The 17,731-nt window shown below is 34.9% G+C and overlaps 4 protein-coding genes across 4 annotated transcripts in view; 3 read left to right on the top strand and 1 right to left on the bottom strand.

Moving 5' to 3' along the window:
- The first annotated feature begins 678 nt into the window (after positions 1-678).
- On the top strand, positions 679-1,626 carry LOC106138664 (small ribosomal subunit protein uS7). The gene is made up of 2 exons (XM_013339878.2): positions 679-837; positions 921-1,626. The coding sequence occupies exon 2, from the start codon at positions 930-932 to the stop codon at positions 1,584-1,586; it is 657 nt and encodes a 218-aa protein (XP_013195332.2). The 5' UTR covers positions 679-837; positions 921-929; the 3' UTR covers positions 1,587-1,626.
- Positions 1,627-3,978: 2,352 nt separating this feature from the next.
- Positions 3,979-8,805, top strand: LOC106138653 (AP-3 complex subunit mu-1). The gene is made up of 10 exons (XM_013339865.2): positions 3,979-4,190; positions 4,359-4,446; positions 5,158-5,301; positions 5,558-5,617; positions 5,711-5,832; positions 6,066-6,225; positions 6,567-6,680; positions 6,935-7,124; positions 7,571-7,722; positions 8,183-8,805. The coding sequence occupies exons 1-10, from the start codon at positions 4,156-4,158 to the stop codon at positions 8,366-8,368; spliced, it is 1,251 nt and encodes a 416-aa protein (XP_013195319.1). The 5' UTR covers positions 3,979-4,155; the 3' UTR covers positions 8,369-8,805.
- Positions 8,806-8,988: 183 nt separating this feature from the next.
- Positions 8,989-17,456, bottom strand: LOC106138646 (short transient receptor potential channel 4). The gene is made up of 15 exons (XM_013339857.2): positions 17,379-17,456; positions 16,787-16,954; positions 16,280-16,412; positions 15,830-16,031; positions 15,333-15,559; positions 14,917-15,059; positions 14,466-14,582; positions 13,683-13,833; positions 12,945-13,142; positions 12,446-12,573; positions 12,025-12,174; positions 10,835-11,015; positions 10,571-10,686; positions 9,393-9,551; positions 8,989-9,090 (listed from the first exon to the last, which is right to left on the bottom strand). Exons 1-15 carry the CDS (start codon positions 17,454-17,456, stop codon positions 8,989-8,991), a joined length of 2,253 nt encoding a protein of 750 aa, XP_013195311.2.
- The window catches only part of LOC106138721 (uncharacterized), a 77,874-nt gene continuing 73,971 nt past the window's right edge, over positions 13,829-17,731 (top strand). Inside the window, exons 1-2 of the mRNA XM_013339978.2 lie at positions 13,829-13,872; positions 14,551-14,590. The gene's annotated coding sequence lies outside the window, so the exon portion shown is untranslated. The remainder of the gene's footprint in view (positions 13,873-14,550; positions 14,591-17,731) is intronic.

Below are 17,731 nucleotides of genomic sequence, written 5' to 3'. Positions count from 1 at the left end.
TAACACGGAATTTGCGTTAGATGATATTATGCCTTATTCCCTTTTACGACATCTATGCTAAACCGGGAAACCTGCTAGGAACCATACAGCATAATAATTTAACAGACAGAGTCATCAGTCTTAAAAGACAAAAATGATACGTTCGACTGTATGTATTCATGATAGAATTGAGATTAAAATAGTGACAGATAGATGAATCCCAAATTTTAAAGCATTTCTCTTAGTCGACTTTTACGACATCCATGGGAAAGATATGAAGTGGTCCTATTATAGCAGGGGTCGCCAAATGGCGGACCGCCGACCCATTTTGTGTGGACCGCGAGAACACAGCAACTTGCGTAACCTACGTAATTTAATAAAAAAGATTCTTTACATTATCTTTGTTGACGTCAATTTGAAATTTGCCGCGTGAAAAGAAAGAAAGAGGTCGCTTCGTTTGTACCTTTGTATTTATCGAAATTACATTTTTTTATAAAAAATTCTATTAAATTTTGTGCGGACCACGATGGTCATTTCATTTATCAAAACAGACCCCGAGCAAAACTAATTGGCTACCCCTGTATTATAGTTTTAAGAACAGCTACAGCTAGAGTATGCCAATGCACACTAAGAATTTTTATGTTTAAACAGCTATAGGCAGCGAAAGTGTATAATGTGTAAAACTTTTGTTTTTAAATGAAAATATTTGCTGCAGTTGGTACTGTTTGGCAACTGGCAACCCTAATTTGTAAGTTCTGCCAACCTTTCTTTTCTAGCTCATGTCGATGTCGCACGAACTTCCTTTTCTCGTGTACTTTTGACAACACGAGGTTATAATTTCTATTTTTGAATAGAAAAGTAAGTATATTTGAAAGTTTCAGTTTATCCGTTTCATTTAGTGAGTGCCAGTTTTAGTCTAACGTTCACGGTTTTCATTTTAGATAGCTGACATGGCTGAAGAAAACTGGAATGATGAAATGGAAGCGGGCAGCATGGCTGTCGAAAGCATGCCACTGCCGCAGGCGGCGGACATCCCCGAAATCAAACTTTTCGGCCGATGGAGCTGTTACGACGTTCAAGTGTCTGATATGTCACTCCAAGATTACATTTCCGTCAAGGAAAAATATGCTAAATATTTACCACACTCCGCTGGTAGATACGCTCACAAGCGTTTCCGTAAAGCTCAGTGCCCTATTGTTGAACGTCTCACCAACTCTCTTATGATGCATGGTCGCAACAATGGCAAGAAACTGATGGCCGTTCGCATTGTGAAACATGCATTCGAAATTATCCATCTACTGACTGGAGAGAACCCACTGCAAGTTCTTGTGACAGCTATTATCAACTCTGGGCCACGAGAAGACTCTACTAGAATTGGTCGTGCTGGTACAGTGCGTCGTCAGGCTGTGGACGTGTCTCCCCTCCGTCGTGTAAACCAGGCAATCTGGTTGCTGTGCACAGGAGCTCGTGAGGCTGCCTTCAGGAACATAAAGACAATCGCTGAATGTGTTGCAGATGAGCTCATCAATGCTGCTAAAGGATCATCAAATTCTTATGCTATCAAAAAGAAGGACGAGTTGGAGCGTGTTGCTAAATCCAACCGTTAAAACCTAAGGATAACTTCTAATAAAAAAGTAAGAAAATTTACTAATGTGTTTTATTTTTCAGTTACTTCTTCAGGGTATTTTTATCTTTTTCGTATTTCTGCCACACTAATGTTTACAAACATTTTGAAACATCAATATATCATGTTTTTTAGGTTTGGTTATTTTTATTTTATTTATTATTACCTAATAAGTAATATTAAAATTCACAAACAATGGATACATATTCACATATTTATTTATATTTAAATTTAAATAGTCTATATATATAATGGAATACTCTTCCAGTAGATTTGTACAGAAGAAATCGATATTAGGTAGTAGTTAATGTCACATATGTTTATTAGATAACATTTTTAAAAAGCAGTGTGACAGCGACAGCCTGTGGAGAGTCCTGGCTTTTAGTGACAATCCTAGTTATCCACCACCTACAAGAATACTATAAAAGTAGGTATTTAACACATAAGTTTATTTTTATAAAGTTTAAAAAAGATTCCAATTGTGTTTATGTTAAAACCATGTGATTTTGCATTCAGAAGACATTGTAAACAGCCATATACTTACCTATTTAGTTGGCTACAGTGAAATTTTGAACTTTATGACGGGCAGGGTGTTTTCCTGGTGTGTATTTTCAATTATTTTTTGCAGACCTCTGGCTCTGCAATATGTTATAATCAGATGGTAAATTCTCCACTAAAGAACAGAAAGAGAGCAGACTGTTAATTTTATTAATTACTACAGTGCCTGTCCGTGTGGAATAGTTATTTTGGGCATCATTGAAGCCTTCAAGGATGAATAATTTTCCATGTTTTTTTCACATTTTCCATTATTTCTTTGCTCCATATAGTTGCTGCGTGATGTTATTAGCCAAAAGCCTTCCTCGATAAATGGTCTACTCAAAGCAAAAAGAATTTTTCAATTTGAACCAGTATTTCCTGAGATTAGCGCGTTCAAACAAACTCTTGAGCTTTATAATATTAGTATAGATGAATGATTTCCTTAATTTTACTAAAGGTGATAAAATAGGATTAAATGACTTCATCATTTACAAGTATTAAGCCCCTGGTGTCCCAAGCCCTAATTCAGGAACATATATGTATGAAGTAAAAAGGTAATAACCATGATCATTGGATTAGTAACCATAATTACTAAATCTTGATCAATTCGGAGACATTCTAGAAGTAGACAGGGATTGTGGTAAGTGGAAAGATATAGTCTCTGCCTACCCCTTGGGGAAAGAGGGGTGATTTATGTATTATCATCATTGGTTACAAAAACTGTTTGATTCCTCTGCAAGGGTCACACAGAAGCTGAGTTAGCCAATCCAGGATCTTAGTCAAAGGCGCATCTGGGCACCTGTTCAGACAGGGGAGGATGCAACTAGGACTATCATCAGGAAGATATCAAAAGTAGTGAAGCAACAGATATACGCAGGCATTGAAAATGGAAATATGTGGTTTCTGCGTACTCCAAGAAAGAGGATATGTAGGTATGTAGAGTAGAGATAGTGAGTCTGCCCACCTTAGGACAAGTCAATGGGACTATTGAGATAGACTGGTCACTACCTGGTTCATATGAATCTTTTGAAACTGTTGACTCTGTCTACCCTGTTGGAGATAAGGTCGCGGTAATTTATGTAAGCACTAGAGGCCGCGCGCGACTTCGTCCGCGTGGAATCAATCCCGCGGGAACTCCGGGATGAAAAGTAACCTAAATGCTATTCTGGGTCTTCTGCTACCTACATACCAAATTTCATCGTAATCGGTTCAGTAGTTTTTGCGTATAAGTAACAAACATCCATACTAACATCCTGACATAGGTAGGTACTCACAAACTTTCCCATTTATAACATTAGTAGGATGAATGTCTTATGGAACGAAAAGGTTCTTCGAGGTGATATAAACGCGTATGTAACTATCTGTTACGCTTTCACGACTAAACCACTGAACCGATTTTGATGAAATTTGGTACAGATTGAGTTCATGGAGTTGACCCTGAGGAAGAACATAGACTACTTTTCATTGCGAAAAAAGGCCATCGCCTCGTTTTCTTTAAGAAAAAAATAGGCCTATGGTTAAAAGAAGCATAAAAGGGGGTTAAAAAAGGGCAAGAAGGATTGTCAGGTGGCAAACGAAGTCACGGGTAACAGCTAGTTATAGGTGGTACGATGCCGTTCGTCGTTTAAATACACACGTTTAATCCAGCCTGTCCGAGTAGACCACAGGGTCTCCGATAAATAAAATACCCAACAAAAGTTCTAGGCTGTATAAAGACGTTTTTAGTGCCTGCAAGGATACGATAAATGCAATATAAAAGAATAATAAATTCAGTTGTGACAGTGACATTGACATAGACAACGACAATGCAAGCAAAAATAAATTTTACCTATTTCTCTATCTAAGAAATTTTCACTTGAATTGAAAGTAGGTACCTACATTTAGGATTGATAGTCTTCTACTTTTTATGCTGCTATTGTGATGTAAATAAATTTAGTGTTAATTTAAATTTGTGATTCTATTATCAATCTAGCCCAGGATTTGAGCTTTTGTTATATATTTTTGAGAATAATATAATGATACATAGTTTATTTATAATAAACCCTTCTGGGTAAGTTGTGTTTCACATTATTTTTAGTTTATTTGTCAAGTTCTAAATGCTGTTTTTCTTACGATTACGTTTTGTATACATTTCTCTCGAGAAAATGATTACTGTTATGTCAGTAATTTATTTTTATTGAATTTATAAAATAGTGTGAACATTGTATATGTTTTTCAGGGATGTATTTCTGGAGAAACATTGGCGGAGTGTGATTCCAAGATCAGTATGTGATTACTACTTAGAGGCACAGCGTGCCTCACCAAATGTGAGAATTATCTGATATAATTTTAAATAGAAATTCTACTTAATTAAGCCAGAACATCTTAAAACTTCTTTTTCCTTTTGAAGTTAATCCCAGTTACATCTTCACCACTCTGGAGTAGATCTCGTGGTAAGCCATGGATTCTGGTTTAAGTGAGTCAGGTGATTTACACCAAGTAACTGTTATCTGACCTCTTCAAAAAAGAGTAAGGATGTATCAGTATTTGTATGTATCTGTTTCATTCAATTTACCATATAGGTATAAACTTTATTATGGATCACTTAAAAGTCTGTAATGATCGTAGATAATGGAAATCAATAGGCTCAACCTACCCCAATGAAAGACAGGTGTGATGGTATGTAGGTATCAGTGGCAGATTAACACATTTGTCGCGAGTAGACTGTTCATATTTAGCTGCCCCTTGTGATCTCTGCATTTGAATACCCCACACGGAGAAAATAAGATGGAGGTCAAATGTCAAATTTTATAATTAAAAATGTTATACATAAGTTGGTGTTTTTTAATTCTGTAAGAAAAATAAAAAAATGTTGGGGCTGAATTTGCCGCCCTATCAAATCCGCCACCCTAGGCTTCAGCCTAATCAGCCTGCTGGTAAATCCGCCACTGTTATGTATGTACTGTACATATACCAAACTGATTTTGACTTAAATTTACTGGTTTTTCCAAATTTTTTAAAGACTTAAGTTTTTTTAGGATGTGCCGTCTGTTTTAGCTGCACCCCACCATTACCTCATATCAATACAAAGAGGGGGTGTGGCGTTAGTAGCTGTTTGTAAGCAAGAGGTGTCACCACTCTTTGTGATAGAGTTCTTGCATCGAGTTGTTGATACATTCCAGGTAATTTACACAGAGTGAATTTTGCTAGAACATAATTAATGTAATACAGCTTATGACTCTGTATCACACCAAGGAATACATTATCTGAAATCTTCATTGTATAAAAATTTATTAACTTTGAAATGACATAAAAAAATGCATAAGATCTATGTTACATGTGTTGCAATCTATCTATTTTTCACTAGCTTAGAGCTTATCTAGCAAACAGGTCTAACCTTCATTCATTTCCGTCCATAAATCTTAAGTGTTTTTTCAGGATTATTTTTCTGACTGCACTGAGACTATTATCAAGGAGAATTATGTAGTTGTGTATGAGGTAAATGTGAAAATTTTTTACTTATTATAAAAAATAATTTTGTTATAAATTATGTTTAAAGAGTTGATTTGATTAAAAAATTTATTTTTTCAGCTATTAGATGAGATGCTAGACAATGGATTCCCCTTAGCAACAGAAAGTAACATTCTAAAGGAATTGATTAAACCTCCTAACATTCTTCGAACTATTGCCAATACTGTAACTGGGAAATCTAAGTAAGTACAAAACTATTTTTCAGTTTGATAAGCAATGAATTTATTCAAGGGTATTTGAATTTGGTTGAAAGTTAAAATTAATAAGTATTATTATTCTTACTAATTTCTCAGATTAGTGCTCAATAACTAACAGTAGTTACCAGTTCTCCTCTCATCATAGGTATTAAATTATTCTAATGTAATTTTTTTAAATTTCAAATTTTTGATTTGGTGTATTTGTCTTGAAATTTTAGTGTATCATCTATATTGCCTTCTGGCCAGTTATCGAATGTTCCTTGGCGGCGCTCAGGAGTTAAATATGCTAACAATGAAGCATACTTTGATGTGGTGGAGGAAGTGGATGCAATCATAGACAAAAGTGGCGCCACCGTCTCTGCTGAAATACAGGGATATGTAAGTTTTGAAAAAAGAATTTATTGTGCCTTATAAATAAAATAAAAATAATTGTTTGATATCCATAATACCTAACAGTAAGTTGAAAGAATTTGAAACATTTTGTAATTTTTTTATATAATCTGCTATCCTTGAATGATTTCACTCAGCTTCAAAATGGAGGAGGTTCTCACTTTGACTGTATGTTGTTAGTATAGATCATCGTTATGACTTGAATACGAAATTGATAGTTCTGGATGCATGTTGGTAGATATATAACTAATTTTATCTTTCTCATATAGCAGATCATGCATAATATTGCTATTAGTTAGGTTTGAAAATATATTTTTTCATGTTTCCAGATTGACTGCTGTATAAAATTAAGTGGAATGCCTGATCTGACTCTCACCTTTGTGAATCCAAGATTATTTGATGATGTGTCTTTTCATCCTTGTGTTAGATTTAAAAGATGGGAGGTAATAACAAATGATATTTAGATTTGTACCAATTGAATATTGAATTGTTTGGAAATCAACAAAATAGTTTTAATACATATAGGTATAGCCTTTTCAATAAATTGAGAGGTTTGGATTCAAGAACTCAAGAAAAGATAGAATGTTTGATACTTTACATGCTATGAAAAATTGATACGAGGTTTTGCTGTATGTTGATTATGACACTAAGACCTTGTAAAAGTTGAAATTGTCTGAATCACATTTATGTTTTTCAGTCTGAGAGAATTCTCTCATTCATCCCTCCCGACGGTAACTTCCGACTAATGTCGTACCACATTGGCTCGCAGAGCGTGGTCGCGATACCTATTTACGTACGACACAACCTGTCGCTGCGGTCCAATGGCGACCAGGGACGATTGGACCTCACTGTCGGGCCTAAACAGACTATGGGACGAACTTTGGAAAGTAAGTTTTAACATACATACATATATATAGTCACGTCTATAGTCGTCGCCAGAACAGTCTTAAAAAGACTAATTGGCCACGTTGAGCTTTTTGGTTTGATGATAGAATTGAGATTCAAATAGCGTAAATGGTTGCTAGCCTATCACCTAAAATAAGAATCCCAAGTTTATAAGCCTATCCCTTAGTCGCCTTTTACGATATCAATGAGAATGAGAAGGAGTGGTCTTATTCTTTTTTTTATTAGTGCCGGGTTAAATTTAGGAATATTTTACTAAAAATGTCTTAGAAATCCCACGAAAGACAATCCATTATGTATTCTATGGACAACAGATATATTTTTCTAACCTAAAGGAATTTCAAAGAGGATTTGTCTAAGTGCACATATATAAGTAAAAGTAACAGTGTATGTCTTTTTATTCTACATAAAAAAAAAAACTACTTTTCAGATGTTGCATTAGAAATCTGCATGCCTAAATGCGTTTTGAACTGTTCCCTCACTGCAAATCAAGGCAAATATTCGTATGACCCTGTCAGCAAGGTTTTGCTGTGGGACGTTGGCCGCATTGAACTGCCTAAGTTGCCGAACATTCGAGGAACGGTAAGTAACTAACATTGAAAATTACGTCTGAAATATTTTTTCATTTATCATTCAATTTCTTTTTTCTTTTCCTCAAGGAGTAGACAAAATTAAGTAACTCCTTAACCCATATCCGAATTCTAATAATCAAACGGCTATAGAAAGCCTCTTCAATTTCGTTACGTCGCCTGAACTTTACGCCACAAATTAATATAAATCATCTATACTGATATTATAAAGCTGAAGAGTTTGTTTGTTTGAACGCGCTAATATCTCAGGAACTACTGGTTCGAATTGAATTTATTTTCTTTTGTGTTGGATAGACCACTTATCGAGGAAAGCTTTAAGCTATATAACATAACGCTGCAACTATTAGGAGCGAAGAAATAATGGAAAATGTGAAAAATAACGAGGAAAATTATTATGCCGGGAACCACACGGCACAAATGGAAATAATATTTTTCTTTGTAATTTTTCACAGATCTCAGTGGCATCCGGCGCTGACACGTCAGGTGCCAACCCCAGCATCAACGTTCACTTCACGATCCCCCAGTTGGCTGTGAGCGGGCTACGGGTCAGTCGTTTAGACATGTACGGTGCTAAATACAAACCTTTCAAAGGAGTCAAGTATGTCACTAAAGCCGGCAAGTTCCACGTGCGGATGTGATGGGAGGAAGGGGAAAGCCCCTGGATTTACACAAGCCTTTCTGATTGAAGTGATGGCTCTTTTTAACGTCTTTACGTATATTATATTAAATCTAAACTCGGCATGAAGTTCAGTGCTGATTATGTTAATAAACCATAATGCCCAATTTGCGTAAAGAGTAACTAATTCATTTCCCTTCCGTAACCGAAGGCGCTTTGTACAGGAATTTGAAGGCTCTCAATAAAATTTACAGTGTTCTTGTGCAATGTGTATATATGAAAAGTGTATATTTACTATGTAATCGTTGAATGAAAAGAATTAACTGTCATTTTTTAAGAAATAAAAGTTCTTATGTATGTTCAAGTAAATATTTTATTAGAACTATGTTTCCCTTAATATTATTTGTTTTACCGGGCAATGACCAAAAACTTTGATAAAAGTTAAAGAAACAAGGTAACTGACATACGCTTTTACTAATAAGTATGAAGGGATCGTAGCGTTATACGAATTACCAATTTTTTGGTTTAACATGAAAGTTACTCCATTTACTAGGGTATATGTTATCGGGAAAAGTTATGAGTATTTTTTGTATGAACCTTGTTTAAGAGGGAATGTTGAAAATTTAAGATACTATTGTGGTATTATATTACTTTATTACTCAACTTTTTACTGAAATATCTTTGTGCTAGTACTGTCATTAATACAGGGAACTCCTTTAGAACATTCGCTTCTACGTCTCGTTCCTAAAAAATATACTTTTTTAATGAATATAAGTAGTTAAAAGTATGCCTTAAAGTGGTAAAATAACAGTTAGGCATTATCTGCTAATTCAACTTTGTGATTCTTCCACAGATAAAATTCATTGAACATTATGTTAGAAATTTACACATGCCTATATCGTCTCTCCCTTACAAGAAAACAGTGCGGAACGCTTCCTAATATCGCGCACATTGTTATTTATCGTAAGTCTCATAGGAATTAAACATTTATAAACGTACCTAACAACTACTTAGTTAAACAGTCCTTTAAAATTTGAAGTACAAACCACATAACAACAGTAAGACGGTGACCACAGTGCTCGCATTCCGGGTGTGTTGCCTATTTTAACTCTCAGCCATTCCACCACCGTACTCATCCCCGACGCTGTAGGGATGAGATTGAATGGCGATGGTAAAGTTGTCTGCAATATGTAGTTTATATACACCTGAAAAAAAATTAAGTGATCCCATCACTAAACTATCACAAAATTGAGGAATCGCCTATTAAGACCGCCTTACTTATTTCAGAATAGTGTAAAAGCACTGCAGTGAATATTATTTTCTACATTTATAGGACTACGTCTTGTCACTTGCCACGATCCCTCTATACCTTATTCCTTGATTAAAAACTCATTTGCGTCATCATCCTTCTTGCATATATTTCAAATAGATATTGGTACATTCCTACTTCGTAAGTATTGCATGTAAAAGCGGAAGTTCACACAGGTGTTATAAAGTTTACCTACCTTTGTTCATCGCATTAGGTAAAAAATAGATTAGTCTCCATAGTATTAATGAAGAGGTAATTAAACTTGCAAATCTAAGCGGGTAACTGCACGTAGGCTGATATTAACAAAAACGTGTATTCTGAGAGCGGTGTTATGTAACTGTTGTGGAACCGTTAGCAAGTTCTATTTTGCTATAACATTGCGTATAATATGAACTGCAGTGCGTATGAATACTAGCGGATCTAGTAATGATAGCATGCATCCGTTGGCAAGAAATATCCTGAGTATGATATAGGAGCAAGAAATGCCGGTTGACTGGTCCTTTCACTGTAAAACCAAATGATACAATGATACCGTGGAAAGTTCTAAAAATCTTTCCATGAAATTTATTTTTGGTATGCAAAAAAAATATTGCCAAATATATGTTCTTTCTTTTTATATAGGCGAGTATATATCCATACTTTTATTTCTACAAGAATTTGTATTTTTGTTTCTAATACGACCGATTTTAATGAAATTTGTCGCAGGAAGAGAATAGACCTTCAGAAACCTTTGTTTTGGAAATTCTCACAAGAGCCAAGCCTCGCCAAAACAAAGCAGATAATGTAGATACAGTCATAAAACAGATAAATATTTCTGCCATTTTTGTTTTTAAGCTTTGTTGTAGCCTTGTAATCAGGAAGTAATGGGTTCGAATCCCTCAGGAAACAAACATTATTAGTGAAATCAAGACTAACTTCGGTTTTACCAAACGTCCACTCGATGGCCACATTGTCATTGACTCTCTGAAATGTGTTGGACATCGTCGCTATCAGCATGTTTAACACGACAATAACTGATATTACTTCGAAACCTTAAAAAAGGAGATAATTTTACTTTAAGTGAAACAAGCTATTTAGAAATTAGGCCGTTCTGTTCCAAAAAGTAATTCGTATACAATTTTAAGATTCCTAATCTGTAAGATCTCGTGGAAATACTTATGACATTAGTTGGAAACATACAACCAAAACAGAAGTATCCAATAAATTCGGTGAATTCGTGTCGATTTCCGTGAAAATTTTCAGAGACCATTATATCTCTGGTATTGGATATCACCACATCAGAGCTCTCCAATGGCGCCATGCAGAAAAGGGCCCAGAATAAAGTCTTTAAAGTATCTGCCAGACTTGTGAATGACGATACCTGTGGGTAATTTAAAAGTTGTGAAAATGTCTCTTAGGTAATATCATTAGTTTGATTGCTAAACCGATGATACTCTTACTGTGAGGCAAAACACCGTGAGGAAAACATTGATATAAACTTGTAACCAATAACTAAATTGAGGTAAGTATGTTTCTTTGCAAAGCTGGCGGAGATCAGATGGGAGTCGCATTGTGTAACTGAGTTACACAATATAGTGGTCATGGAGCAGACTCTCGGATCCTCTCCTCACAAACGGGACGCGAGGAGAGCGATTAAGATAACAATGCCTCATTTTTTGAACTGCTCCTCCATGCTAGTTGTTGAAGTAAAGAGTTCATGGAGGCAACTAGTGAAACTTAAATGGCCATGCACAAAAGTGTACATTATAAAATTGAGAAATAAAAAAAGTATTGAAGACTAGTACAGAAAAATTGCTTTAAAGATATTCAACGTCTTGCTTTAAATAAAACTTATACCTACTGTGTTATATATAACTTATAGCGACATAATGTTTACGCTACAAGTAGGCGTTCGCTCCAAATTTCTCTGGAAAGATTGCGATCACGGTTTGGCGAACCCAATCTTGATGCAAAATCGCCAAATGTGGGTAGTTATGGTTCTGTTTTGGTAATAAACTTAAATGACATTACCATTTAAATGATAATTGTGTTTTAACATGCCTGGGTGGAAGCAAATGTCCTGATTTATTAAAGAATGGAATGTAGGTAAAATTCTAAAAATAAAAGACAATACCTATATAATTTTAATTTTTTAATGGTATTGTCAGTTATACTTAATGTTTTGGCATTAAACCAACAGGTCTGGACTATAAAAAATGTAATAGTGTCTCTTGTTGTTAGTCCCGGTTGCGTCCTCACCTTACTATGGGGAGGAGTCCTATGTGCAACTTAAACCACGATCCTGGACTGGCAGCTCTATCGAAACGTTATTAGCCCTAATTATTTTTACAATATTTGACGACTTAATTTTCTGCTATTTTAAGACTAACCTGCACCGTTTTAACTCCAAAGTCATCTTCGTAGACCATGCCGTCATAATATTGGTAGAGACGAGCCAGGCCCGCAGTGAAAGCGCTAATGATTATCGTAAATACAATTATGTACTTGTAAATATCGATAGTCATCTTGCCTAGGGAAACCTGTTAATTAAATAAAACGTTATTATGTCATGTTTCGGTTCATTTTTGTTTATTATTATTTTTTGTATATTATAGTTATTAAAAAAATCTGAATAAAATTAGAGATCCTAAAGTTGGCGATTTGAATCATTACTTCGCTTATATAAGCACTAGCTATACAAGCACTTAATACAAACCTGCCACAGCCAGCTTACATAATATTTTTCATTCAAGTCGGCACAGAACGTAACAAGAACAAGTTCTTCTCAACAAGAACAAGTCAATTGCATACCTGCAAAGGCCCTAGATGGTAGCTCAGTTGGCACAGGTACATGAGCCGGAAATAAGCGAATATCGTTGCTAAGCAGAAGGTCCCCTCAGCAAGCAATGTTGGGTCATGCTGGTTCCAATACCTGCGTTCTGTGGGATAATAAGTAACTGTAAACCAATACCAAAAATACTGTTGTTACATAAATTTAGGACGTGTCAAATTTCGGACAAATAAGTAAATTGAAATAAAGGCATATTTTATTTGGATCATAAAACTGTTGCTTCCATATGTGGCATTACAAGGGTTCGATAAATCAACAAGTAGGCAACCATGTTGATAGTTCATAATTTTGTTCAGTTTTATTTCTTATCAATTCTTTTGTAACCTATTGGCTTATCCCTTTTTTAGGGACTGTAGGTAGACCTGGAGTCTTTAATGGGCACGTCAGGTACAAGATAAGAAATCAAACAATAAATCAGTGGTTTTTGTGGTAATTAGCTTCTCTTCATAGCTAAATTACCTAAATATTCGTTCGCACTGGTAACATCCATAGCAGCAGAGATCCAGAAGCCGAATGACAACACAAAGAGCAGCAGCATAATGATCTCGGCCCAGTTCCACATCTCGGCGAGGTAACGGCGAGGACCCTGCATGAGGCACATGCGCGCGGCAGACCATATGTAACCACACACGTACAATATGACCGGACCCTCTGCACCTTGAATGAAAAGAAGAGAAACAAGCGTGTAAAAATAGCCACAAATGTTACATTATTAGGAAATACGCTCAAAATCTAAAAGCTGCGTTATGTCTTAAATGTAAAATGTTTTATGGCTATTTTTGTTGTTTAACGCAAGAATTTATCTCGACCTTGTTGTCGGAGAAATCCTATAATAATATTTTAACTAAGTTATCAGGCAAATAATCGCGCACATTTATTCTAATCACATTACCGTTGTAGAACCATCGAGAATATAGAAGTTAAAATTTGTCTGTAATATTGATAATAAAAATGTTTACTGAATGCGAACCACTGAATGTGGACTTCAAGTATTTCGAAACTATAGAGCCTGTCTATGTAAGAAATATAATATTGTAACAGTACTTTGTGTCTTTAAAATTCAATGTAATTTATTTTTATTTTTCAGTTATTGTACATTTCTCATTTCCACATATGGTATTTTCCCAATGGGCTAATTGAGTCCTCTAAACGATGCTTTATCTTTTGTTTTAATATTCTATTCTCTGTGGCACGAACCTGTATTTGGCGGGCCCCGTTTCTGATAGCGTTTATCTTGATTCGAAATATGGAAGACTAAAGTGAGAAACAAGAGGTAGGCAGCCACGTGGGTAATCAGCTTGTTCAACGGTATCTGCCAGTATCTAACAAGCCAGTGTCGAGGCGTAACCTGCACACAAAATAATGAAAGATGATGAGTAAAGATAATGTAAGTCACTTTATGGCATCCTATAGAAAATTTCAAGAAGGTGATTTGTTGTTCCCGGCACTTTCAAATAGGACTACTCCGTCCCGTCATGGATGTTGTAAAAGATGACTAAGGGAATAACACATGGCTTTCCGGTCACGTCTTTTCAAGTTAAATAAAGGTAATTTTCGAAAAAAAGGTATTTACAAATTAATGTGTTATAGTTAGACAGTATAGATACGAATAAATTGCATGTTAAGCGTGAAGTCAAAAATCATAATCAGTTACACACTTTGTCTCTCAGTTATTGAAAATCACAGTTCTTATGGATTACCTTATTCAAGACGGAATTGGATTCCATCTCCACGTTGTCATAACTGTACGTAATAGAACATTTCATAAAATTGAAGTTGAAGGCATTGATATGAAATGCATTTATATAGCTTTTGTGATTTGATGTTCGTTAAATGGAGCGGTGAGCGCGATTTTGTAGCCCTTGGTCCTCGTTGAAATTTATAATTTTCTCATAATTCAATTTAAATCGAATTTTGAGAAAATAAAAATAATGTCACCTAAAGTTGTCATAAGGATATATCCCTTGTTCATATACTTACCATGGACATTATCAGCATGAGTGGGGTAATGAGAAGTCTTGTTAATATTTCCATGATTTTCATGCAAAATGATCTATTCTTCCAGGTACATTCTCCCAACCAATAGGACTCCAGGACCTAAAACGGTAAAATTATATAAGCTGTATAATCAAATAAAACTTAAGTGAATCTATGTTATTAAGCCTAATGTGTCATTTTATAATTAATTTTTCGTTCACTAATTACAACATGTTATCTCCTGTAAGTCTTAAAGTTTTATACATACATACATACATATAATCACGTTTATATCCCTCGCGGGGTAGACAGAGCCAACAGTATTTTAAAGACTGATAGGCCACGTTCAGCTATTTGGCTTTAAGATAGAAATGAGATTCAAATAGTGACAGGTTGCTAGCCCATCGCCTAAAAGTAGAATCCTAAGTTTATAAGCGTACGTAAAGTTTTATACCTGTTGCGTATTCGGATGAGCTACAAACTCTTTCTGTTTACAATTAACAGCCATTAGAAGTCGAGGTAACACAAAGTGTCTCCCGTGAAATCCCGAAGTTTGCTTCAATATACACTCCACTTCTCCAGAGGTACGGCAACATCCTAACGTTATTAAAATAAATGGCGAGGATTATACATTTTATTGCGGAAAATAAGCATGGACTGTCTGTATGCTTGCTCTACAATAAGTTACCGTAGCTTAATGGTCAAACATATCACAGTTTAACTAAGTTTTCTTTATCACGTTATTGTTGAGTGTTTTTTACTTTTATCTATATTCGCCTATTTATTAGTATAGCGGCTTTGACTAACTGCGAAAAAAAATACATACATTTTTATTTGTTTCATATAAAAGTAGAATAAACGGTATGTCACCTATAAGGTCAACAGCGAAAGCACTGACGTCACCCTTGAGCTGTAAGTAGGAGGCTGCTAACTGTATGTTAGTGGATGCATTGACTTCCAGCTCTGAAGCCAGATGGAAAGCTGTTAGGATTGGGTCCGAGGATGTTTGTATGATGTACACGGGCGAGGATAATGCCTGATACACCGATAATCGTGCTAGACTAAAGCGAAGGGGATCTTCGTTCAAGAACATGCTTCTGTAAAACAGGCGTAATTTATGTTGTGCTTCTTACATGGGTTAAGTAAAATGGGAATAGGTCTAACACGTATTTTATACGTGACAACTTTAGGTGACATTTTTATTTTATATTTCTGCATTATCACTGCGGTAAAAATATAGTCGAAGCTTTTTGACATATAAGTTTATCGTTACTACTCTAAAAGAGCAAAAATTTGTCGCAGCAGTAATAAAACAGGATAATTGTTGGTAAGCTAGAAATAACTCTGTAAAAGTGCTTTATACTTACTTGCAACACGTACAGAAACAGCGAGGAGTATGCGGCATGAGAATAGTATGACCTCTTTCAATTAATAACCCTACAATTTTGTAATGACCACACTGCGCAGCCAGGATCAAAGGCGTGATGTATTCAGGAAAATCGGCAGAGTGCAACGCTCCGGCAAATTCCAAGCCGGGTGAAATCTTTTTCTGGGCATCCAATAACTTGACTATAAATAAAAAAGTGCAGGTTTATCATATTTTTTAAAATGAATAGCCAAGATTTTTATAATAAAAATAATGTCCATAAGTACTTTGCTAATCTTGCTTATGTTATTGATTACGATAAAAATAAAAGAAAAATGATTATCAAAAACCAGGAATGAAAATAAAGATAATAGACTAAATAATTCGGTACCGCTCAACGCAATAACTAAAGATTTAAACAGATTTAAGTGAAATCAAGGACACCGTTTACCTAAGATGTTGATACTGTTATTTCGGACGGCGTGTAACACGTTGTCACCTAGGTCTATACGAGGTTGATTCAACAAAAAGTCCACCATATCCATTGACTCATTTCGCACCGCTATGTGAAGAGCTGAGATGCCCTGATTTAGGAATAGAATAATTGAATACTTACGGAAAGGTTGTCACCAATCGTTCATTGGAATCACATAAGAGGCTTTGTCGTTTAAATTCGTTCTGGCAGAGAATGCCTTATGGCATTAAGTCTACCTGTTGTACATTTCACGTGTATTTTTATGCTTTAGCTTGTATGAATAATCTCCTTCCCTGGCTTGTATAAGAATATTAAATATTAAAGCTTTTTTATAAGTAAGTTTAAATTTTAAAGCTTTTTAGTGGTAAGTGTCTATTCATACAAACTTTAAACATTATCTAGCTCACACAATACAGCAACGTCTACATTTTATTAATAAATAAACATGTAGTTATATTGTAGTATATAAATACTATAGATAACCTGGTAGTCAATACAATTAATATCCAAATCGGAACATTCTTGTAAGAACTCTTTGACATCCTCAACATTTCCATTATTTACTAGTCGCATAAATTCTGCCTCAGTAGGACTCAACTTAGGCAGATGAATGCGTTGATATAAACGCTTTTTTTGGAAGACATCTCCAGGCTGTAGAATAGGAAATATACGTTAAATATATTGAGAGACAGTGTGTGTAACTGTAGTTGATTATTTATTAATGTAACATCACCAAATTAAGTTCATTGTAATCTCGTGTTCTACGTTTCATAATATATATATTTTTTTAATCTATTGATGTAAGTTGCTGTGGCGCAAAGCGGTAATGTTCTTGAATCTGAAAAAATATTTACAATTGAAACCTGTAAGAAAAAATATTCCAATACACACTTTCTCTTAATTTTATCTTTAGTATTTTTTTCTACTTATATGAAACCAAATTATGTGGGTAGTAAGATTATCTCTTTTTATTGAGTGAGTTGATTTTTTGGTGTATTCTGTTACATTCACTTTTTTAAGAAAGAGAGCGACCAAATATGTACCTATGTAATGACCCAGAAACTGTATTTATTACCTTGTCACTAAGAGCGTAAAAGTGGCGCGGTGGAATGCATGTTGATCCTGATGCAGTACTATAATATTCTTTAACCATTTTACATACTCAGAAGATTCACGTGCCTATATTTTCCGTATGACCTTTTGCAATAAAAAACTAGATTCTTAAAAATTTAAGTCAGTTGAATTCAGGTTTATTGAATATGTTCTGCCCTCGTCTTAGTCTTTTGATTTTTCAACCTTGACATTACCAAAAATATCGTTGTGTAATAGGTGCCATAGATATAGAATTTTCGTTCAAAACTATTTAAATAAGTATTCTAAGTACGCACACCCAATATAAGAGCAAAAGCATAAAAAATATATGTGAAC

This window comes from Amyelois transitella, chromosome 4 (assembly GCF_032362555.1).
Source record: "Amyelois transitella isolate CPQ chromosome 4, ilAmyTran1.1, whole genome shotgun sequence".
In the NCBI taxonomy this organism is placed as follows: Eukaryota; Metazoa; Arthropoda; class Insecta; order Lepidoptera; family Pyralidae; genus Amyelois; species Amyelois transitella.
This window is presented reverse-complemented; position numbering and strand designations above follow the sequence as displayed.

Coding starts and splice junctions, on each gene's coding strand:
- LOC106138653 (XM_013339865.2), top strand. CDS start 4,156: ATGATACATAGTTTATTTATAATAAACCCTTCTGG. Junction 4,191..4,358: donor TTTATAATAAACCCTTCTGG/GTAAGTTGTGTT, acceptor TATGTTTTTCAG/GGATGTATTTCTGGAGAAAC. Junction 7,125..7,570: donor TATGGGACGAACTTTGGAAA/GTAAGTTTTAAC, acceptor ACTACTTTTCAG/ATGTTGCATTAGAAATCTGC.
- LOC106138646 (XM_013339857.2), bottom strand. CDS start 17,456: ATGGTTAAAGAATATTATAGTACTGCATCAGGATCAACATGCATTCCA. Junction 14,583..14,916: donor CTCATCCGAATACGCAACAG/GTATAAAACTTT, acceptor TTACCGTTTTAG/GTCCTGGAGTCCTATTGGTT. Junction 10,687..10,834: donor TGGATACTTCTGTTTTGGTT/GTATGTTTCCAA, acceptor TCCTTTTTTAAG/GTTTCGAAGTAATATCAGTT.
- LOC106138664 (XM_013339878.2), top strand. CDS start 930: ATGGCTGAAGAAAACTGGAATGATGAAATGGAAGCGGGCAGCATGGCT.